Source organism: Acanthochromis polyacanthus, chromosome 15, assembly GCF_021347895.1.
Source record: "Acanthochromis polyacanthus isolate Apoly-LR-REF ecotype Palm Island chromosome 15, KAUST_Apoly_ChrSc, whole genome shotgun sequence".
NCBI lineage: Eukaryota > Metazoa > Chordata > Actinopteri > Pomacentridae > Acanthochromis > Acanthochromis polyacanthus.
This window is the reverse complement of record NC_067127.1, coordinates 3,142,012-3,166,189: the sequence shown is the minus strand read 5'-3', so window position 1 is coordinate 3,166,189 and position 24,178 is coordinate 3,142,012. Positions and strand designations below refer to the sequence as shown.

Genomic DNA, 24,178 nt, shown 5'->3' with positions numbered 1-24,178 from the left:
GCAATATCAAATATCAAGCAAATTAGTATTCACAGATATCTAATCTTCATGAATAAATAATTATTGCACTGTTGTCTGCAAGTTTATTATTCACAGTTTAACATAACTTGCTAATGAAATTTTATAAATGCTTTGATTTTCATTTTATATTTACAATAACAAGAAAATATAAAATCAGTAAGAGGCAGAGACGAAAAAAAGGTCCGTTTTTTCATTTTCTGAGACCGGAAGTGGTCATCAGCAAGTGTGGAGCCAAACAGTACGGTGCATAGACTGTATATAATTTTTTTCGTTAGTTTTCATGGTAAAAATGAGAGATCAGGTGGCTGATCTTAAAATAAATCAATATTGATTTTTTTATAGAGCGATAAAGTATCTGAGTTTTTTGGTTTGTACTACCATCTAGTGGTCATTTAACGAACTACACTAACAGTTCAACAATATTTAAAAAAATATTTACACATATTTTCTTCTTAGAAGTTTCTTTGCAGAGTTTTACAGAGAGAAATAAGATCAAACATGCGTGGAAAGAGAGGATGTCTCGGTTTTCACATAATTAACCAGCATCTCCATCAGCGGATTAGAAAAGGAAACAGAGCAGGACCCCTGGAAACACAATCCACCATGGGCCTGTGGGAAATGAGATGACCGCTGGGTATCAGTCACTGCAGACAGGCTGGTTACACCGGAGAAATGTACAACAGGTAAAGTAGCTCATCTTGTTGCAACAAAAGTACGGAGACGTTATGTGAATTTTTATCATTATTTGGTTTCATTAAAGATGCACCAAACAGCAGCAGATTAGCTCCATGTGAGCTGCAGCAGAAGGTACAGGCTGTAATTTATGGAGCACAAAACACTAAAATGCTGCATTTTCTGGTCCAGAAACTCTGTTGTTCAGTTTGAAAATCAGAGCCAACAGTTTGCTTGAGTTCATCATGAGAAGTCCCACAGCGCATCCGTCCCTCTGCCTCTCCCCCCTCCGTCTCTCTCCCCCTGCAGAGGACCAGCCCTCCTCCTGCCGCCATGGCCGCGGAGGCTGCACCGGGCCGGAGCGATGGCAGCACCGGACCTGCAGACTGCACCGAGATGGACGAGCGGGTAAGACGCTTTTTGGTGGTTTCGGGGACGTTTTTATCTGCGGGGACAGGATGGAGGCCGGCAGGCCGTGACGCACCGCTGCGGCGAGATGGAGGGAAACTCTAGAGGAAGAGAGCCGGTGCTGCAGGCTGAACGCGTTCTGATTCGTTTTATGGCGCATTATTGGATGTTTGGTGATAGAGTTTTAGCTTTAGAGGGACGGGGGATGCGCGTTATCGTCCGGGAGGAAGAGAGGGAGCGCCGCGCACCGTTCTGCTGCTGCGCCGCTCCTCATCCCGTGTGACGCGCTGATATGGAAGAGAGAAGTGAAAGTGCGGCAGCTGGTCGGCTGGTGCAGCCTGCTCGGCTTATAAATAGCCCAGAACATCGGCCACTCGTGAACAGTTTCTGATTTTGCGGCTGAATCCGGAGAGATTTCCTGCACGCAAGTCGAGCCCATTTCCTTTTCACATGGCGGTGACGCAAGTTGGCAGCAACTTGACAGGGAAGGTAGGAATTCTTCCTGATCAGCAGAGGAGAGTATGAATGAAAAGAGAGGCTTTGTCGGGCAGGCTGTCAGAGAAGAGCGTCCACCAGATGAACATTCAGAGCCTCAGTGTTCTGGTTTCTCTGATAAACATTCAATCAGATGGTTGGGAAAGCAAAAATATCTGTGTTTTAATGAAACAATCACGTCAAAATCACAAGTTTCCAGAGCAGCAGGTGACTAATCAGCTGGGTTAAGTATACATGTTGAGTCTTAAATGAGGAAAATCAAGTTTTTGTGCAAAATTGCAACAAAAAAAAACCTGTATCTGGAGATATGTGTGCATGTGAAAGGTGTGTTTTCTTGAGGGAAAAGCATGCCTGCTCCACCTGCCCCCTCCAACCTGTTCTTCCACTTTGCATTAGTGCAGCTGAGATGTTGGTGTCAGCTGATATTCACATGCTCTTTAGTTGTTGTCTTCAGTCGCCAGGTGCTCCTCATCCTCCACACTTCTGCCTTTTGTCTTCTTCTTCATCTCCGGGTGAGTTCCTGCTGCTCTATCTGCCATCAGTGTGAAATATGTCCTCCTCTATCTCTGCTCCGGCGTTATCTCAGATGTTGTTGATTGAATATTGAGTGGATTTAGAATCGGTTTGTGATCAGAGGTATTCCAGTGGTGGTTAGATGTCTGCAGATGTGGGCTACAGTGCCAAAGGTGAGGCCGGCCGAACGCACCAGATTACACAATCTCGCTAATCTCCTCGCTTGGAGAAAATGAGAGTTTGTGGATTAAAGGAGGGAGTTAGTTGGAAACCTGTGAAAGAAAGCCGTTATTGGAGATTACGGAGGGTTGCTGTACGACCCACATACTTCAGGATTCAAAGAAAACCACCAGGAACATCAGAGTGAGAGACATGCTTGTGATTGTTTTTCAGATTCTTCTGGGAGTTTCAGGTTAAAGGGGAAACTATTTTCTCCTCACGCTTGCATTCTTAAGAAAGAGGGGAGGAAAAAAAGGACTGATCTGTTGCCTCTTTTGGTGGTTTGGTGACGGGCTTAAAAAGAAGAATGGTTTGAAAGGACTGCCACGCCTGCTGAGGAATAAAGCAGTCAGGACCAGAGCTGCAACAATAAACTCAATAAATCAGTCACTATTTTGATTATTAATTTAATTTAAGCAACAACAAAAAAACAGTAAAAATTCAGATTACAGCTTCTTAAATGTGAATATTTTCTGGTTTCTTTACTCGTCTGGAGACAGTGAACTGAACATATTTGAGTATCGGACCAAACAAGACATTTTAGGATAATACCTCGACCTTATTCAAACATTGATCTACACTTTTCACCATTTTATCGACCGAGCAACTCGATTGAGAGAATTATAGACGGATTAATTCACAATGTGGAGAGTCAGATGTTGTTATCGTACGTCTACTAGTCAGACGCTGCTTGGAAACAAACTCAGGAGAATTCTGACCCCGAAATGTGAAACAAACTGTTTGTAGGACCCGCATGGATGCCTGAAATGTGCTTTTTTTATTGAGGAAACAGGAACATCCAGATGTGATAACAGCTGGAACAACCAGCTTGCTGACTTACATGAATCTGAAATTGTTAAATTCATCAAATTTCTCTTGCGTTGAACGATAAAAAGCAGTTAAAGTCGATTTTTCTCGAGCGTCACAGCAACAGATTATAGCTACAAAGGGCACATTCTTGACTGAGGCTGGTTTATTCAGGGTTTGTGTATTTAATAGTGTGATATGTACGCCGTTTCCTTTTATACAAATATGCGAGGAATGTAGATTCCCTCCTCCTGAATTCCTCACCTTTGTGAACACCTGGCCAGGTGGCTTCTGATTTAGACTCCAGATTTTTAAATATAAAAGGAGGTGGAAACTGTGGCTCCAGTAAATATGCTTAGAGGGGGAAATCAGACAGAACGCAAACAGGGAGAGCAGATAACTTCAGGAATGGATTATCAGTGAAGCCACTTCAGCGGCACAGATAAACACGCTTGCTGCTGGTTAAGTGCATGTTTGGAGAGTGTTTTTACAGAAGGACGAGGTAAATGCGCCTCTAATGTCTGTTAAAGAAAGGAAGTGAGACAGAAAGAGGAAGACTGTCGATGTTTGTTCTGTTTTAGATTTCCCTAACGGACGTCTGTACAACTGAACCACTTCAGTAACAGAAACGAACTCAGTAAATTTAAAAAAATGTTGTTTAAGCTCAGTTTAGTGAAGCTCTTTGTTCAGGATAATAAAACCACATCGTGAATCATCACATTAACATCACCAAATAACAAACACTTTATATAACACGACATCCAGGTGTGGAAGAAGTATTTAGGTCCTACATGAAGGTAAATATGAAGCATTGTCCTCTAAATATACTTTAGACATCGTAAGTTAAAGTACTCATTACACAGTGGTTCATAATATTGGATTCTAATTAATAATACATTAACTTAAACCGTTCATTACTCATATATACTACTTGGTTTCCTAATCCATAATAATATAATACAATCTATTATCTGATTTATGTATTAGTACCTAAAATCTGCAAAATAACTTCAACTTTATAATGAATTTAGTCGAGTAAAGTACAATATCTTCCTCTAAAATGCAGTGGAAAAGTGGTAGAAAGTAGCAAAAGGGTAGAAATACTTGAGGAAAGTACATCAAAATTACACTGAAGTGCAGTATTTGAGTAACTGAACTTAGTTTTGTTCCACCGCTGGTCGTAATTTAAGTGTTTTATCGTATTTTTGTAGCTACAGAATGCATTTTTGTGAAGCTGACACCATTCTTTCATCTCATATTAAACTTTACTTCTAAAATGAAGCGTCTCTCAGTCCAGTATTTCGTGTTCAGTTGCAGAATATTTGTCAAAAATGGATCTTAAACATCCAACCACCTTCTGAAGAGTCGATTATCCCACAGTGAAGGGATAAAACACTATTTATGAAGATGTGGTGGGACAAGTGCATCCTCTCAGGAGTTATTGTGTGAACATAATCGATACAAGTGTCTGCAGGTGAACAGCCATCAGGACTGTTGTTGGAGTTTAACGAAGCGTTTTCTCTGTTCCAGCTGAGGGAGGCGAACATGAAGGCTGACTTGGAGGCGCCTCTGCCTGCTGGACAGGAGGATTTGGCCATCCAGTGCCGAGACGTGTGCCGGTCGTACGGCAAACTGAAGGTCCTCAGCAACCTGAACCTGGCGGTGCCGCAGGGACACATGTGAGTGGAGCAGCAGCTACCAGACCTGGGTGTGATTTCAGGCTGGTAGATGTTGGAAATGTGGACTAAAGTGGTTCAAGTCAATGATTGTTTTTAAATAGTACACTGCAGAAAAAGAAAAAAAAAAGAGTCATTTTTACTTAAAACCTACCTTTTTAGTCTGACTTTTACTTGAATTACCTTTTAGTGTTTTTATTCTTTTTACAACTCCCAATTTATAATTATCACTATTATTATTATTATCTTTATTATTATTTTATTTTATTTTATCTAGCTTTTATTCTGTTTCAGTTTATTTTATTTTATTATATGATATATTTAATTAAATTTATTTACTTATTTTATTTATTTATTTTACTGATCTACTTATGGATTTATTTATTTTTATTTATTTATTTATTCATTTATTTATACTTTAAACTAACCTCCAGTGTTTACCTATTTCAGACCTTTAAGTTGGCGTTTCCTCAGTACGTACTGGGTATAACAATGTCCCTGATTTATTTTTGTCTCTTATTTATTTTGCTTTTTAACAATACAGTGTATGGATTGCGGGGTGGGTGGGTTCGGGGCAGGGTGGGGTGGATTTGGGTTATATTTTCTTTCATCTTATTTTAATTATTTGTCTGTTTGTAAAGCACTTTGTGCTACAACTGCTGTATGAAAAGTGCTGTATAAATAAAGATTTAAAAAAAATTATGGTAAAAGTCCTTCAGCTTTGGTCGCCAGAACGCTACCGTAAAATTACAGTAAAACATTTTCTACCTTCATGGTAAAGAAATGTCTTGATTTAAAAAAGTTCTTTCCATATTTTACTGTAAAACTAAATTTTAACCTTTAAAACCTTGAAAATGTACATAGAATACCTATAAAATACGGTTTGTGTGACCTATAATAAACATTACGTCTTTTTTCCATTATCAGCACTGCAGTTTGTGTTTACCAGTAAATATATGTATTTTTAGCACTGATGCGGTTCTAGCTGTCATAAATATTAAAGCTTATGTCCGTTATTAACACAAAACTGCATCAGTCTGACCGCTGCAAACTGTATTTTTTACATTAAATAAATTGGCATAAAAACATGTCCATCCAACTGTGAAAACTTGTATTCTTTTGAGAAATAAATGCAAAAATTACAACAGATTTGCACTTCTCCATTAAATAACTGTGCAAGAGTAGAGCAATGTATTTTTTCAACAGAAAATTTTTAAAAATACAGTTTCCTCCTCCTGTCTTTGTATGAGTTTTCTGAGACACTTTGAGGCACGTATAAACGGGGTTTTCCTGCCTCATACAAAGCAGACAGCATCAGAAAGAAATCCTTTTAGGAAGTTTATTTGTTAGTGCTCTTTGTGGTTTCAGTAAAACATGGGGTTTACAGATGTTCATGGTTTCTGTCGTCATTGAAAATATCTGAACACAAACAGGAAGATATGAGCTAAGCAGCCAGTCAAACTTTAGTCCAAATTTTTACATTTTTACTTAACACCAGTAAATTCCACTTCTTTTTTTAAGCCTTTTTTTTATAAACCCTCGTGAACTCTCACACTGCGGCTGTGATTTTAAATAAGTCAGTGAAGGTTTAGTCTGGAGGCCTCAGGGTGGAGATCAGGATTAGATCTCTCTTTCTCCAGAATCAGAGCCAGTCTGATCAGTTTGGATTAAAGACGGGACACAAATGGAAAAAGCTGGTTAAGCTCTTTTTAAAAGTTTAAGAAATACCCCCAAGTAGTATTTCTTAAGCTCATTATCTGGCATGTATTTCATATAAGTTATGTGCAATAACAAGCCGAGGTTTTAGGGAGATATCTACTGTAACTGCTTCTTTTTGAACAACTCTGAGGAATATTTTGGGTGTCAAGAAACTTGAGTTTATGTAGCTTCACATGTACATTAAAGAATGTTTTAGAGGTGCTGATATTTGGAGTTTTGATCTTTTTTTGATCTATTTCCCCTCCTTCCAGTCTTTATGCTAACCTATGCTAATTGCCTCCTGGCTGTAGCTGCACAGTTCAACCTGTAGTTAATGTTCTTTAGCAAATTAGACTCAGCAGACTGCAAACAAACACACATTCCTATATAGATCTATTCTACAAACTTCCGCTGCCAAACATTATGTTCACCATCTGAAGATTTTCTTGGTTGTATCACAACATGGTCCTGCATCAACTTGCTTTCTTGTTCTTGACAGTAGTTTACACAGTTGAGCTGCATATTTCCAAGTATGTAAATCTATTCCAGTGGCTGCAGTCTTTGTTGGGTTTCACTGTATCTCATCTGATTATCTTAAAGTCCCTCCTTTTACACCCGATTGTGAACGCTTTCTCCACCGTGGTCGACTAGTTTCCTGTCAGTTAACTCGCCCACTAACAGATAAGAGCTGCCACAGTTTAGTTATCTGCACCGTCGCTACATAGCTGATGCTTAATGTGACATGAAGCCACTTTTTGAGTGAATTGTTTTTGTGTTTTTGCAGTTATGGCCTGTTGGGGCCCAGTGGATGTGGAAAAACCACACTCCTGAAATGCATTGTGGGAACCCTGAAGATCTCGCGGGGTCACATCACCGTGTTGGGGAAGCCGCCTGCGTTTCCTGGTCACGACGTCCCGGGGAGGAAGGTCGGATACATGCCGCAGGTAAACCGTGTTAAACTCACATTTAAAGGTGTTTGCTGTTTGCTTTGGTGCAAAAAGATCCTTAACAGATTTGGAAAAAGGATTATAATGTGACATAAAATAGACTTCTGGATGGCCTGATTCTCTATTTTGGTCCCTAAACTGATTTCATTTCACTTCAGGCTGACGTAGAGATCTTCAAGTCTCAAATTTCTCTTTTAGACTTTTTCACTCCAGAGTTATTGTTGTTGTTTAGCTGCTGTTTACCTCCACAAACGGCACACTGAGCGCCGTCCTCTAGGTCTTCTGTAATTCAGTCTTTGTTCGAGCTGCACCTGAGCACCTCGTCACTGTCAGGTTGATATCTGATGAGGCTGATCGCACCATTGGCATGTTTCCTCCTATTAGTGACCCCGAGCATCACATTTGTCCTGAAGGAAGCGATCTGACCCAGAGAGGAAGGAACGTGACACCTCAGATGTGTCCTGCTGCAGTTCAGGAAATTCATGGTCAAACAAAGCAGCCACTGTAGAAAAATATGCTATATCCTGTTCATTAAGTGTTACAGAAAAATGTGCATGTGGCATTATTTAAGCCATTAATCCTGCAAAACTAAATATTTTCTCAAGAAATCCAGACTTTAATCTGTCCAGTGATGGAGAAAATGCAAAGTCATAAGTTTCTGCATAAGTGCTTAGAAGGCAGATCTGCAGGAATGAGCCAAATAAAGCAGAAACTACCTTCAGAAATCTACTAAATTAATCTCTTTTGTGGTTTATTTGTTCTGAACTAAGCTGGAAGATGTTGTTTTTACAATTAAGCAGCATTATTTGATGTATTTACACCAAAAAATAGTTTTAATTGTGCACTATCAGGCAGTAATTGTACATTATTTATTTTATTGTCAGAGAATCTACCTCTGACTTAGTTGTATATTTTTATTTATTTAATTATACAGCACAGATTAAAACAACTTGAGCTGACCAACATCTACATTTTATAAGAAAGGCAATGTGTGCATAAAAGCAAGATAGAAAATGGAATGACATTTGTAAATTATAAAGCAAGATCAGTTTCTAAAATTACTTAAATACAAAATATTACAATATTAAGACCGCTAAGGGCAGCTACAGCCCACTGAAAACATCTTGAGATTGAAGATTCCTGCATAAAAGTTCCGAAATCTACATGCATGACTTTTTAAACAAATAAAAGAACCTCAGAATCCATTCTTTATTTAACAGGTAGTAGCTGCAGGGATGTTAGTACAGATGTGATGTTTTGGTGACAGGATTCTTGCAGCAGCTGCAGACGGGACAGAAAAACTGATACAGAACAATACCTAAAGGCAGAGAGGTACAGTAGTCCGGCAATGAGGAGATGAATGCAGTGGTTACAATCTTCATTCCATTTAGACAGAGGATGGATTTCAATCTGGCAGACTTCCTGAGGTGAAAGTAGCACCACGGGGTTAATCCGAGTCAAATTTCAGTCAAAGATGACACCAAAGATTCCTGTCGTGTCTTTAAGCGTCTGATTTTGTTTGTTTGTTTTTGTTGGGAAAACCGAACACTGTCACTGTTTATGTGTCATTCTAGAGGAGGTTCAGTCAGGTATATTTGATTGGCATTAGCATAACAGTGAAAAAAAAACATGAAGATGAAGTCTAAAGATAGAATAAACATAGAAATTAAAATGGGGCCCAAGATGGAGCCCTGAGGAACTCCACAAGTGATTGGGTAAGTGATTAGAGAAAAATCAAAAGAACTTGTCTGCTAAGTAGGAGGCTAACTACTTTAGAACAGTGTCCTGGATGGCAAATTGGTGCTTGAGATGGTTTTAAAGACGTGTTTTTATTTGTTTGTACATGCTTTGTTGAGTTTAATGCAAGTTTGCCTCTTTTCTTTGGCAAATAAAGGAACATATGTTGATATACCTCAATGTAGCACATCCATCAAACCAATGAGGTGTGCAAGCACTTAAGATAGTGATGTTGGGTTTTCCTAAAGATCAGAAGTTTGAAGTCATCTGATCCTTCTTTCAAGCATCAACAAGTATCTTACTGAGTAAGCTTACTCCAGCTTCTATTAAAGGGTCATGTGTGGAATGGTTACAGTAGATGAGACCATCAATATTGAGGTTCTGAAACATCTCTAAAGAATAAACCTTTCACTGACAACTTTTTGAAACACCTCTATATCTGACAGGATCTGGCGCTGTACAACGAGTTCACCATCAGCGACACTCTGACTTTCTTCGGTCGGATTCACGGCCTGACGTCTAAGGAAACCCAGGCTCGTATGAACTTCCTCATCGAATTCCTGGATCTACCTCAGAAGCACAGCCTGGTCCGAAATCTCAGGTAAAAAAAAAAAAGATTTATTATGATCTTTTAGTCAGAATAAGTTTAAAATGCCATGATTCAGAGCTGATCCTCCACAGAAACATTCGTTTAATGAAGATTTAAGACTGTAATAAGGACTGAGTGCACTGGTGGCTGCAAGTTACTGTAATTTAGCATTTTTTGAGCAGTTCTTTGCAGCGTTTTTGTGATTCATAGATGTTAAATTGAGCGTATGGTGGGTGAATGCCAAATGCATCATGTCCTTGGATACAGCTGGTTTTTCAGGCGAGATAACGGCGAGTTTACAGCTGTCCTTAAATGTCAGCAGACTTTGACCCATGTTTTATCTGAATTTATGCTCAGAAAACAGACAAACATTATATCTAGCTTGTAAATCCGGTGCCCATAAAATTACATGACTTTCTGATAAGGAGACAAAGTCAAACACAGATGGTTTTATTGTAGCAGCGCCTTTGTGGAAATTTTCCAGTGATCAGTTAGTGTTTGCATTTGTGTTTCACATGCACTTAAAATTTCCATTTAGGAGGACAAGCTGACGTAAACCTTTAATTATGCAAATAAGAAACCACAGTTAAAGAGTTAAACTATTTTTACCTTCAAAATCAAGTAGAAAGTGGCCAAACTGGAAAGACTGGGTTGTATTTTTTTGAGTTGCTATTGAGGTAAATATCCACAGATGCCTTTTAAACTTTATTCTAAGAGAACATCGTCCTTCATTATGTCCTCTGTACTGACAATTGTTCTGTTGTCTCTAAAATAAAAATATTTTATAAAATTCTAAGTTGTGAGTTGTTATTTTAGCTCCAAAAAGGCATGAAATCACAAAAAAGTTAGCTTGAAAGATGCTTTTTTCCCTCTGTTCTCAGGAGGATATGTCGTTACATGCTCTGCAGTTTACAGACTGCAGAAAGCTTCCTCTTTTGTAAACACCTGAAGGCTTTTTAATATTATGCACACGAGATATTAACGTGTGCAACAAAGAATTTTATGTAAACAAGCAAGAGTTTCTGTCGCCGTAAGTCCAGCCTCGCCCGTTTGCATCACTCTCCCAATCAAAAGTCAGAGCTTCAACCTGTCACCTGGTTGGCAGCTCAAGGTTTGTGTTTGTGGGTTTTTTTGTCCCAGTAAACTCGTGATCGTGTCTGCAGAGCCTGGCTGATCAGTCCACAACCGACTTCCAGTCTGCCCAGATTCTGGCAGCTTGAAAAGCCACTCACATATTACATAGAACAAGATGAAACCAGAAAGTTATGGAAGAAAACAACAAAGTAAAGATAGAAAATTAAACAGTTTACCTAATATTTCAGTTGAATCAGGGAATTTTGCCTTAATAACGCCACTTTCTCCTTCATATTCTCCTTCCAGAGATGCTTTTTCAAATCTCTGAGGTGCTGACAGATCAGTAAAAGTGACTGATTGCTTTCTGGCCCTTTCATATTCCGTAGTTATCGGAGGAGGAGGAATCACCATCTCCTATTGCATCTCCTTTCTGTTGCCTGGGAGGCCCTTCAAACCGGCGTTCATTAGCACCTCATGTAGTATTTATGTCCATTGTGCTGCACCAGAACTGTCATGTTACTGATCTGAAGCCTTTAGTTCCATCGCCTCCTCTGGTTGTTCAGCCTGACGTGCCGCTGAAACAATCCACTACGCTTAATCTGCAAGATATTCCTGGTATGAATAAACACACCATGTGGCACGTGTGCTGCTAATCTGCTTCTGCTTCACATCCTGCTTTTTTCTCTCTCTTTATTACAATCTAGGCTAAATCTGCTGTGGATTTTTTTCATGTCAGTGGGTTAAAATGCCGCCTCAGGTGTGAGTTTGCCTCATCGGGCAGGTTTGTCTTGCAGGTTTTGCTTCCTCCTCCCTCTGGAGTGGGCGGCATGCGTTCAGGCGAGGAGGATTACCGGCTACCACACAATAAGATTCACCCTTTGGCGGTTTTTAATTTCCTCCATTGTTTTGCGTTTTCCAGCGGAGGTCAGCGGAGGAGGGTGTCCCTGGGAGCCGCTCTGCTGCAGAATCCAGAGCTGCTCATCCTGGACGAGCCCACGGTCGGAGTCGACCCTGTTCTCAGGGCAAAGTATGTCATCTAGACGTTATTTTTACCTTCTGACACCAAGCACCGAGTTTCTTTAGGCGCTTTAGGGTCAAATCAGAAACTAAATCACATCTCAGTGCTGATTATCTCACTGAAAGAGGATTTTAGAAGTTTAACATCAATCCTTCCAGACACTTTGGTTTTATTTTAACAAATAAAACCATCAACCTTTATCTAAACACCATCAGAAATACAAATGTTACATACATTTTTTTTGCCTTTTCTAGGCTTTGTTTGACAGGAGAGCTAGAGATAGACAGGAAATGGGGAGAAGAGTTGAGGAAGACATGCAGCAAAGAGCTGCGAGCAGGAATCGAACCCAGGCCGCTGCGTCAAAGACCAGCCCCTATACATGGTTCACCTGCTTAACCCATTGAGCTATACAGGCACCCCAAAAGTTAAATACATTTTAAAATAAACAGAGAACTTCCTATTGGATTCTAAAGTTTGGTTTCTTAAAATTGATAATTCAACTAAAAGCGTTTGGAGGAAACAAATCAGCGTCTTCTGAATGCATTGAATTTTCTCCATGTTGAGAACTTCACGACTGCAGTAATTTTCACTAATAAGCAGCTCAAACATCGGTGCATGTGTTGTAAAAAAACAGCCCAGAAACCTTATGTAGGGCGGACAGCACCCCTGTGTTTGTTGTATAGCTGCTTTTTTTGTCCATGTTCATGTAAAACAAGAGAAAACTCGGCTGCTGAAGAGTCTAAAATGACTCGTTTGAAGTTCAGGCTTTACTTCCTGTACTTAGTTACATCATCATGTCACGGATTTGCATAAAGTCCGTCTAGCAGATAGTTTTGATTTCAAAGAATGAGCACTTTCCTCAGAATTTGAAATTATTTCTTCACTAGATCCACTTCTACTAGAACTACATCCCTGCACTCATAGATTTTGGGCTACTAAACGTCAGCCTGCTTTTTAATTGAACCAATCAGAGTAGCCTGGGTTTTTCAGGAGGCGGGCCTTAAAGAAACAAAAGCTTTTCAGTCAGTAATGCTGCAATAATGTACAATGTTAGAAAAGTAAGGGTATTTTGAACTTTAAAGCAGGTGAATATATTCTGTCAGACCCAAAAAGCAAGAATATAAAACAATGAATGGATAATATGGGCTCTTTAATAAAGACTCACAGCAACGGAGTAACAGCGCGACCACATTACATTTCTACAAGAGTTAGCGTTTTCTGAATGCATCGAGTATTCTCCATGTTGAGGACTTCACAACTGGGAAATAATTTGCACTAACAGGCAGCTCAAACTTTTCTTTGCCACATATGTTGTAGAAAAGCAGTTCAGAAACCTTATTTAAGGCGAGCAGCGTGTCCCTGCAGCGTGTTGCTCCGGTATCATTGTGTAATCACAAAGCCTCTCCAGATCAGACGGCTGGCAGAGAAACTGTTATTGGCGAGGCCGTAAGCTGTGATTTCTTTTTTTTTTTTTTTTGTGAGCGGGTCAGCTGTTATGTAATTCATTTGGCTTCTTTCTAGGATCTGGCAGCATCTGGTGGAGATTGTGAAGACGGGGAAAGTGTCCGTTATCATCACCACGCACTACATAGAGGAGGCCAGGCAAGCCAATGTGGTGAGATGATGCAAACGTGCACACACACACGTGCATGTACGGAAACACAGCAATCAAGCACAACTTTCAATCGTACAGAACAAAGCAGCACATTCACACTAGACTAGATAAACAGTGAGTCTATTGAGCTGTTAGCATGTTGGATGAACTTTATTCTTTATCAGCTCTGACAGGACGGACAAAAGCTCAGAATGAGTGAGTGGAAGAGGGATGGAGTTTGCATAGAAGCTCTCTTGTGTCTTTATTTTGCATTTTGGGTGGCATGTTGCTGCACTGGGGCGCCAAACGTGTTTTAATCTGATGCTGAAAATAGTCCCCAATTAAAAAAAGAGCTGCTAAAAGCTGCAGCAGAAGGAGGAAAATACTGACTGCCTTTTCTAAAATTTAATAATAGTAACTTTATTTGTATAGCAGCCTTAAGAACAGCATTCACGAAGTTAAAACATGCAACACAGACAATCAAACAAGCTATAGGAGGCAGGTCAGAGCAGTCAATTAAAATAAATAGTAAAAATGATAATAAATGAAGAATTAGCTAGATTAGCACGCAACACAAATTGAAGAACAAGATTGAGGGATAAAATTAAAAGAAGAATTAGAGCGACGACATCACACCAAGAAACCAGCAGCTAAAAGTCAAATAAAACCAGAAAGAACATCTAAAATAAACAGGATACAGTACAGAATAAAACCAGTTAAAGCTAAAAGTAAACCGCACATAAAAGCAAGTCTATAAAAGAAGTCATTTAAAAAAGTGACTGAATCAGCAGTGTTAGATTTAGCAATACGAATGCCAGCCGTGTCCTTACAAGTCTAGTTTGTGTTTGTTTAAACGTCACAGATAAGATAAAGATTAAATCGTCCGATGGTGACGGCCGTTTGTCGGCTCCGATTGCGCCGTTTCATCATCTCGATCACGTTGAGATAAACGGCCGCTCTGAAAGTTCGACCTTTGCAGCTCGAGACGGAAATCTGAAATTTGCATCGTCTGAGCTCCACCCTGAAGGCAAACAAATGTTGAGAGAACGGTGAGAACATGTCAGAACGTGGGTGACGTCTGAGCTCGGGGTTAGCTGAAGGTTTGTGGGGGAATGAATCACGTTTGACAGAAGTATGTCGTGTGAAGCAGCGACAATGCAGGGCTGAGGAATGAGCTTCTGGGTGGACATGTAGTTCCTTCAGTCTGACGCCAGCTGGTACGACGGCTAGACTCTGATCACAAAGCAACCGCAGCCTTTGTTGATTCCATGTTTGACCTACTGAGGTCTAGAAGGAGGCCCAATTTAAAAACCTGTCTGCTGTTTTTTGTAGCTGGTGTCTTGACATAAGAAACTGAAGTGAACAAAAAGTGTGAAAAAACATCGGTGTTCTTACAATACATGCTCATTTCTTGATAAAATATCAAATATTGCTCAGAATAGATATGCGTTTGCTCCAAGAAGAGATGATTTCAGGATTTCCAGTAAGAAATGCAACCGTTTTTAACATATTCTGGGATAAATAAGAACCCTTCAGTTGACATGAACTCATTAAAAAGTAAAGATTGAAAACGGCATCAACAGAAAATAAACTTCGTTTGTTCTGTTCTTTTGCAAAGGAATGTATATTAAGTTTTATTCATAACAATCCTCCATCTTTTTAGTTGTTCCTCAATCAGAAATCAGTTTAAACCATTACAGAAATTCCCTTATAGAGGCATATTCTTAAATTAGTGTTAAAGATATTTGGTAATAGAAAGACACTGTCTGTTAGTCTGTCATTTAGCTGAAAAACATTGACTTTTCTGCAGGTCATTTAGCTGGAAAACATTGACTTTTCTGCAGGTTTGCAGGCGTAGAACTCGTCCAAAAATATTCGTAATTTACCTGTAATGTGCTGCTGGAATTATCACTTCATAAAATAATCTTTTTCAGCTTTACAACTGGATTACATTTAGTTTATTTATCTTGTGTTTAACAGTGATTTTTTTAGACCTGAATTTGAACCCTCTGAACTCCAAAACCTGTTTTCTGGTTATCTTTAAAAAATCTTCTACTAAAAGCGCTTCAGAGCTTTTAGTAGATCTTCAGAGAAGATTTGTTGTCTCGCTGGAAAACTTCACTAAACTTGAGCTTAGAATTCTTTTCTTAAGATGTTTGACACGTTTTTAAATTCCGAGGACTTGTAGATAATTATGGAGTCACAGGAGTGCCACATCAAAATATAAATATATAAATAAATAAATAAATAAATGTGGAAATATAAAGAGAAATAAATAAATGAATAAATGTGGAAATATAAAGAGAAATAAATAAATGAATAAATGTGGAAATATAAAGAGAAATAAATAAATAAATGTGGAAATATAAAGAGAAATAAATAAATGAATGTGGAAATAAAAAGAGAAATAAATAAATGAATAAATGGAAATATAAAGAGAAATAAATAAATAAATGTAGAAATATAAAAATAAATAAATAAATAAATGTGGAAATATAAAGAGAAATAAATAAATGAATAAATGTGGAAATATAAAGAGAAATAAATAAATAAATAAATGTGGAAATATAAAGAGAAATAAATAAATGAATAAATGTGGAAATCTAAAGAGAAATTAATAAATAAATTTGGAAATATAAAAATAAATAAATAAATAAATGTGGAAATATAAAGAGAAATAAATAAATGTGGAAATATATAAATAAATAAATAAATAAATATATGTGGAAATATAAAGAGAAATAAATAAATAAATGTGGAAATATAAAGAGAAATAAATAAATAAATAAATGTGGAAATATAAAGAGAAATAAATAAATGAATAAATGTGGAAATCTAAAGAGAAATTAATAAATAAATTTGGAAATATAAAAATAAATAAATAAATAAATGTGGAAATATAAAGAGAAATAAATAAATGTGGAAATATATAAATAAATAAATAAATAAATATATGTGGAAATATAAAGAGAAATAAATAAATAAATGTGGAAATATAAAGAGAAATAAATAAATAAATGTGGAAATATAAAGAGAAATAAATAAATAAATAAATGTGGAAATATAAAGAGAAATAAATAAATAAATAAAAAGGAAAATTTTGTCTTTGCTTTTACCTTTTCTGTTTTTTCCTTTTATTTCTTTATTTATTTCTCTTTATATTTCCACATTTATTTATTTATTTGTTTCTCTTTATATTTCCACATTTATTTATATTTTGATGTGGCAAACCTGTGACTCCATAGATCATGTGCAGAAATGTTTATTTATAGAAATGTTTTGGTTGCAATATCTGAATAAATGTGAAAATTGTACAGCAAATGTTGGATAGATGAGCAGTAAGTCGGCTTTTTGTGTCCCAAACCTGAGAGCTAGAATCACTTTGTGTGCATTTAAAAAAAAAAAAAAAACTGTTTTTGACAGAAGAAGTTGATCAGCATGCAGGTGACAAGACTTCATTGGATTTTTTTTTTCCTGATGTTTTTTTTTGTGAGGACTTAAAAATGTAGTGTCAGAAATGCTTTGTCGTTTTTTTTTTTTTATCTGTGTTTTGGGAAAACTGTACATGTTCTACGGTAAATGTCGGCTGTATGACTCATTTTTGGTCATAAAGCTGAGAGCTGTGGTCGGCGTGTGTGTTTTCTTTTAATTAATTTTGAAGGAAGATTTATGTGCAGAAGACTTGATTTTATTTTATGATTTGTTTTTTATGAGGGCTTAAAGATGTAGTGCAAGAAAAACTGCAGAGTTTGGAAGATTTATGGCATTCTTTTGGTTTCATTATGTGTTTAGGGGAAAAAAACAGTAAGTTTGCTTTTTAATGTCTCAGACGTGAGAGCTGGGGTTGCCTTTCGACTGTGTTTTTGTTGTTCTTGATGAAAGAAATTGATTCATATGTAGGCGACATGATTAGATTAGATTTTTCTATGAGGGCTGAAAGATTTAGTGCAAGAAATGCTGCATAGTTTGGAAGATTTTTTTTGTTTTCATTATATATTTTAAGAAGAAAATTAAATGTACAGTAAATATTACCTTGATGAAACATAAATCTGCTTTTTTTGTGTCTCAAACTCGAGAGCTAGCGTTTCCTTTTGTGTGATTTTTGTTGTTTTTGAGGGAACAAGTTGATTTATATGCAGGTGACTTCATTAGAGTTTACATCTCTTGACCTGAGGAGAAGGACGGAGGCTGTCCTCTGCATAAAATAATGCCAGAAATCTTTGCTTTGAAGAGACAAAAACGTCTAACGAATGGCTTCTCTGTTCTCTAGGTCGGTCTCATGAGAAATGGTTGTTTGCTGGCTGAAGGTCCTCCAGAGGCCGTCATGAAGCAGCACAGCGCTACAGTGAGTGTGTTGGCACCCGGAGGACCAGCTAAAGTGACACAAACTGCACTTGACAGATGTTTGTTTCATTTTGCAATCAATGCGATGCTAGTGAAACAAAGAACTCGTCATCCTCAGTTTTTTCAGACTGCAACTGTACATTTTTGTGACTGATCACAACCCAAACTGAAGTTAAAAAATACAGTTTATTGATAGAATTATATATTTTAACCCCCTTTTCTCCTGTTTCAGACCCTGGAACGAGCCTTCCTGCAGCTGTGCCAGACGTCGGACCAGATCAGCTCCAAACGAGGATCCAGTCCTCAGGGTGAACAGTTAGAAAACAGCCAATCATTCGAGTCCGGCCGAGATGAGAGCCAACCGATCCTAGCAGTCGGACTGGCAGCTAAAGATGAAATTCCCAAATATACAGGTATTAACCCGTATTACAGTCAGCTGTGCATTAAATTTAGCTCTGAAACATCAAATACTGTCATCTAAAACCATTATTATGTTGTATTAGTCAGTCAAAGACGTTCAAGATGCAGTTTGTAATGAGATAACCGGTTCAGATTCTTCTACCTTTATTAAGGTTTCTTAGAAATAAATGTTGGTACCAAAAGTGACCAAGACCATTTTTTTTAAATATTTATATTATTTTATGCATCATCACATTTCTTCTTTAGTTTGCATATTTAAAAACAGCCGTATTACCCCAAAGTACTTCCCAATAAGAATAAAAAGAATATAGTAAAAATAAAGTAAAAATACAGTACAAATCTCATAAAATATAGTAAAAAAATACAGTAAAGAATCTTGTAATACAATAAAATATAGTAAAAATACAGTAAAAAATTGTAAAAATGCAGTAAAAAAAATCTTGAAAGAATACAGTAAATATAGAATAAAATAAAGTAAAAGAATCTCATAAAAATCTCTTAAATTGCTGTAGAAATACAGAAATACAAATCTTGTAAAACAAAGTAAAAATACTGTTAAAAAATATTAAAAATACAGTAAAATATAGTAAAAATAGTTTAAAATACAGTAAAATATAGTAAAAATTGTTTAAAATACAGTAAAATATAGTAAAAATACAGTAAAAATATATTAAAAGTGCAGTAAAAATATTGCAAAATATCATAAAAATACACTAAAAATATACACTACCATTCGAAAGTTTGGGGTCATCCAGATAATTCCATGTTTTCCATAAAAACTCCCACTTTTATCCATGTGCTAACATAACTGCACAAGGGTTTTCTAACCATCAATGAGCCTTTCAGCACCATTAGCTAACACAATGTAGCATTAGAACACAGGAGTGATGGTTGCTGGAAATGTTCCTCTGTACCCCTGTGGAGATATTCCATTAGAAATCAGCTAGAATAGTCATTTATCACATTAACTATGTCTACACTGGATTTATCATTCATTCAGTGTCATCTTCATTAAAAAAGTAAGGACATTTCTAAGTGACCCCAAACTTTTGAACGGCGGTTTATGAATGATTTAAAAATACTACTTTACTCGACTGTACCTGTCTTCTCAAAAACGACGACAGCAGCTCATCACAGTCGGTGTTTTTGGCTGTTCTGGACATTCGTCTTTGTTAAACGTGTTTATATCCGACTAGGGACTCGGAAATGCATCCAACAATTTGGAAAACTTTCCAGTCCGACTTTCGCCTCCTCTTTAGTTTGTTTCTGTTGGATGCAGCAGGTTGTTTTTCTTAAGCTTTTCTTTATTTGGAAACGGGATTCTCCAGGTTTCTCCCAGCTCAATGATTGGGGAAATGTGTAAATGTGGAATAATTTGGGTTCGCTTTGCGTTTGTGTGTTCAGCCGACTGGAAGGTTCGAGCCAGACATCTGCTGCCGAAGTGGAGAAACATCGCTGCCCTGATGATTAAAACTCTGGTGCGGATGAAGAGGATGCCGTTGTGAGTGGTACTCAGCAGTAGAATTGATGATTTTTCTGCATCTTCAAGCTGCACGTTTCTGACTGCCTCCTGTGTGTTCTCAGCTCGTTGTGTTTCCAGTTCCTGCTGCCGGTCATCCAGATCTCTCTGATCTGTTTGTGTGTCGGAGGAGATCCGAACGGGATCCATGTCGCCGTGGTGAACAACGAGACCGCCCCCTCCTCGTTCAGCCAATCACTGCTCTCCTTCCTGGACAACTCCAGCGTTCACCAGGTACCTGTTCAGTCCTGGTAATGCACGTTTATGGCATTCTCTTCTTGTATTAATCAGTCCCTCCAGGATTTCAGGTGCTTTTTTTGAGAGTTTTGTGGCTTAGAATGGCTGAATTTGCGGCATAAGTTGCGACGTTTTGAGCGTATTTGTGGGAAATTAGCAGGAGATGGTGACAGTTGCTAAAAAGTTGCATTTTTTCAACTTTTTAGAGCATGTTTCAACATTTTAATTGACAATATTTCTTCCTAAACTAATTCTTTAACAAGCTGGCACACCATGATGGGAAACTAGCAGCAGCCAGATCCTGGTTTAACATGAAGTGTTTAAGGCACTAAATGATCATTTACTATTGAATGAATCATATTTGGACACATCTGTCAGTTAATTTCACATCGTGGCACACACATGTTGTCACGTCAGTTAATGAATCTAACTTCCCTTCATTCTTTCAGCAACAGATTTGGATCAACAGCTTCCATCATGCGATCTGTCTGGTCTGTGGTCCGCTCTTTCAGCTGTTCTCCTGATATGTTTTGGCAGAAAAGTGTTTGTCAGTCGATGATTTTCGTTTGTGTACCACCACAATATTCCACAGGTGTAAAACAGTTCAGCTCTGCTTTGGTGAGGAACATCAGGGAATTGTTTTTCACGTCTTTAGCAGTAATTGTTTTGGTAAAAGAGAGACATTAGAATGGGACATGTCTGCATCTTCAGACCATAAACAAGGAGGTGAATTTGGTGACGTACCTGCGTTACATTTGGACTGCAATGATTGGTGGAAGTCACGGGAGGCAGGAAAAAACTGTGAGAAAGTTGCAGTGATTGGACAGAATTACAAGGTCACACAGAATTCAGAGAGATTGGTTGAATTTGTGTTAATTGATGCGATCACATCATGGTGAATTCCTGTAGGGACTGATTGTTGCATGTGTTTCAGCCCAAAAGGAACCGGATAGATTAGATTATTCTGCGGCAGATTCATTCTTGCATCGCCGATACTTTATCGTTTGACTACACAGGATGCGTAATTCTGGTGTGAAGTGCTTCGGTTGAGACGAGACGAGGCAGCTTTTTCTCTCAGGCGTTAAATTTAAACACACGCCGAGCGAATGAGTTTCACTTCCGCTCACAGCAGAACAAACACTACGAGTTCCTTTATCGAGGAAATCTGTGAAAGCAGAAGGTTGGCTGTTTTATCTGCGTGACCCAGAACTGTAAACTTTCAACACGCTGCACTGAGAGAACACCTTAAAAGTAAAGAGGCTTTAAAACAAACTGTCATTAATAGTTTTCATTTGTAGAATAAACTCACACTCAGTGAACCTCAGGATGTTGAAATCAAGGCTGAAATCTGCTGCAGGACTCCTTGTTGCTAAGATAGCTTTATTTCTGACTCTGCCAGTTTGTTTGGGCTCTATATCATGCAGCAGAATAGATTCAAGACTGATGAGTGGCGAATTGATGGTTAAATGTGATCTACTATTGAACCATAAACCTCCAGCAGCTCTGATGTTTCTAGAGCAGAATACGAACAGTCAGCGTCCTCTAATAACTGAAAGTTAAAATATAATGTTTAAATTGCTCCTGCTTTTTTATCTATAGGTTCCCTTGTCCCACAAAGAGGCTTTTGAAGGGATCTACAATGGAGAATATTGGGGTGTCATCGGCTTTGGCAAGAACTTCACCAGCTACCTGACCAAACGGTGAGCAATGATGTGACCAGCTCTACCTTTAGTTCAGTGTTTGCCTCATGATGCTGTATGAGAAATGATCCGAAAGAGTTCAACGTGAACAAATACGGGTACAGCAGGTCCTCGGTTTACGACGTCATCGACCTGCGGCGGTTCGTTGGTTACGTGGAACTAGTTGATGAGCAGAGCGGATGAATACGTCGTCACGCGGCGCTATCAGACTGCTTTTTTTCCGTTCTCCGGTTGTATGCCACCTTGCATTGTGCTACATTCACTCACTTTTTGCCCTTTATTATGGCTCCCAAGCGTAAGTCAGACTCTTCTGATGGGCCGTCGGGCTGTAAGAACGGAACGCTAACATAAGTGGAGGACCCCTGTTCTGGACCAGTCTACACTATCAGACAGCCTGAGATGAAAAAGACACATGAGCACAGATGAAAGTAAATATCAGCACAGTAAATGCTCACGTTTTGGACGTATATTTGGTGCTTTAGTCTGTTTGTGACTTGATTCGACCTTTTATCTTGTGACTCTTCCCTTTAAAAACAAACACACTGTCATTTGTTTCCCTTCTTGCTTTCCTTCCTCTTGGCTCCACTCTGATCGTTTCTATTTAAACTGCTCACCGCTCAGACTGATGTTTTCCACCTGCAGCGCTGCTTTAATTACACGTCCGCCACAGTCGTCATACAGAAACCACAGCAAAGCTGTCCGGCTCTGTGAAAACATGCCGACACGCCGCTCAGGCAGCGTTCCACAGACAGCCTCATCTCACAGAGAAACACGTCACATGCTGGAGGTGAAACCAAACAGCAGAAAACACCTGCAAACAGTGAAAGCCCCTCACACTTCCCCAGCCTTACTGCTAATGCTAAACCACAGTATATTTAGTCTGCAGCTTATAGCATCATGAATAAAGACTCTTTTCCACATGAAATGACAGAGGCCAACACGAGGGTTAAATAGTCCAGATGTAACTTCCTCTAATATGCATGACACTCTGCAGCTCGAGCACACCAGCTCACCTGAAACTGAACTCAAACACTGTATGCGACACAATGGGAAGGTTTAATACTGGAATAATTCAGTCATAACATGGAATAATGATGCAGAAAGTCACATCCTGCAGGTTTACGAGGTCATTTCCTTCATGTTTGTTACGTCTGAAACCTCAAGAGTCTGAATCTGTGTTTTTGAAACCATCTTCCAGCAAATAAACGCGTTAGCAGGGTAAAAAGTACCATTATTTTCAGCAGTGATAGTTGAAAATGATGCTCATGATTAAAGGATTTTGCTTGTTTGTTTTGCTGCTGCACCGAAGGAAAATAATGAGGGCATTTTGAATCTCCTGAAATGAGTGTGTATCTCCTTTTTTTTTTTTTTTTTGTTATTTGCTGTTGCCGTTCCTCCGTCTCACCCCTCAGAGCTGCCGTCATGTGAGAGTGAGTCAGTCCTGGAGGCTAAAGGGCACGACGTGTTGTTTCAGGCGTGAATCACGGCGTTTGTTTGGGATTGGAGGGTAGACCGTCTGGTCCTTCCTGTCCCAAACACACCTGAGCAGGTGGCGTCTCCACCAATCAGACGCTGGCTCTCTCAGAGTCATGTGGCCCTCATGTGACGGGCCTGACGTTAGCCAAACAAAAGGCGTCTTCACCCACATGTCAGAATAACCAGAGTTACGTTCTGACTCCTTTTATTGTCTTTTAATTATTGTGTGGGAAAGACAGGATGAGTGAATCCAGCATGTGACACGCTACATTTGATAATATATCTGTAAAAAAAACTAAATATTAGAATAAAAGTAGGTGTAAGAAGTTGAAAAATAGAACTTTATTGAACTCGCATCCCCAGAAAATTGATTGTAGCCAGAAGAGGACCCAAAAACAACCCCATGGATCATCTAAAGGGTTTCACATTTAGCACTGTCCTCGACAAACGCCTGCCGGATCTGAAGGAAATCAGACGTACAGCTGCTGAGAAAAGTGAATAAAAGACAGACTTTAGTGAAATTTAGATACTGAGATCCTGAAAAGGTAAAAGCTGCAGACAAACCTGTGCAGATATATTTTATTAATTCTGAAGCTGTCAGACAGGCTAGTGCAGCTCAAAGGTGTTTTAAAGATGACAGATGATAAATAAGAACCAAACACAGTAAAATATGTTGGCATTGAGGCACACAGAGACAGAATTACTATCAGTTATAGAATAATACTACTGATGATAATAATAATAAAAATAATAATACCCAGTAAAGCATGATGATGAAACTGAGAAATTAAATACATTTCCAATAAACATAACACCAAGACAACCAGTAATGACTGCTGCAGGAATACAAATTGGTATTCAAATTCAAATTCTAAAATAATGCTGTTCATAATTTTAAAAATATTCACAAATATTGATAATAATAATTTTAAAATGCTAAAAATAATAATTAATAAATTAAAACAAATTAATACAAATAATACTCAATTATCATCTTTATTAATAATAATAATA

General features: G+C 38.2%; 1 protein-coding gene across 2 annotated transcripts in view; it reads left to right on the top strand.

The window, feature by feature from the left end:
• The first annotated feature begins 605 nt into the window (after window positions 1-605).
• abch1 (ATP-binding cassette, sub-family H, member 1) overlaps window positions 606-24,178 on the top strand; it is a 39,749-nt gene continuing 16,176 nt past the window's right edge. Inside the window, exons 1-12 of one of the 2 annotated variants that reach the window (XM_051960180.1) lie at window positions 606-704; window positions 1,003-1,101; window positions 4,666-4,814; window positions 7,294-7,453; window positions 9,640-9,794; window positions 11,776-11,883; window positions 13,396-13,489; window positions 17,739-17,813; window positions 18,045-18,225; window positions 19,637-19,733; window positions 19,817-19,985; window positions 21,588-21,688. In XM_051960180.1, coding sequence (XP_051816140.1) covers window positions 645-704; window positions 1,003-1,101; window positions 4,666-4,814; window positions 7,294-7,453; window positions 9,640-9,794; window positions 11,776-11,883; window positions 13,396-13,489; window positions 17,739-17,813; window positions 18,045-18,225; window positions 19,637-19,733; window positions 19,817-19,985; window positions 21,588-21,688 — 1,448 coding nt within the window. In that variant the 5' untranslated portion in view covers window positions 606-644. Of the gene's footprint in view, window positions 705-1,002; window positions 1,102-1,158; window positions 1,591-4,665; window positions 4,815-7,293; window positions 7,454-9,639; window positions 9,795-11,775; window positions 11,884-13,395; window positions 13,490-17,738; window positions 17,814-18,044; window positions 18,226-19,636; window positions 19,734-19,816; window positions 19,986-21,587; window positions 21,689-24,178 lie in introns of those variants that run through there. The other variant, XM_051960181.1, reaches the window with a different exon arrangement.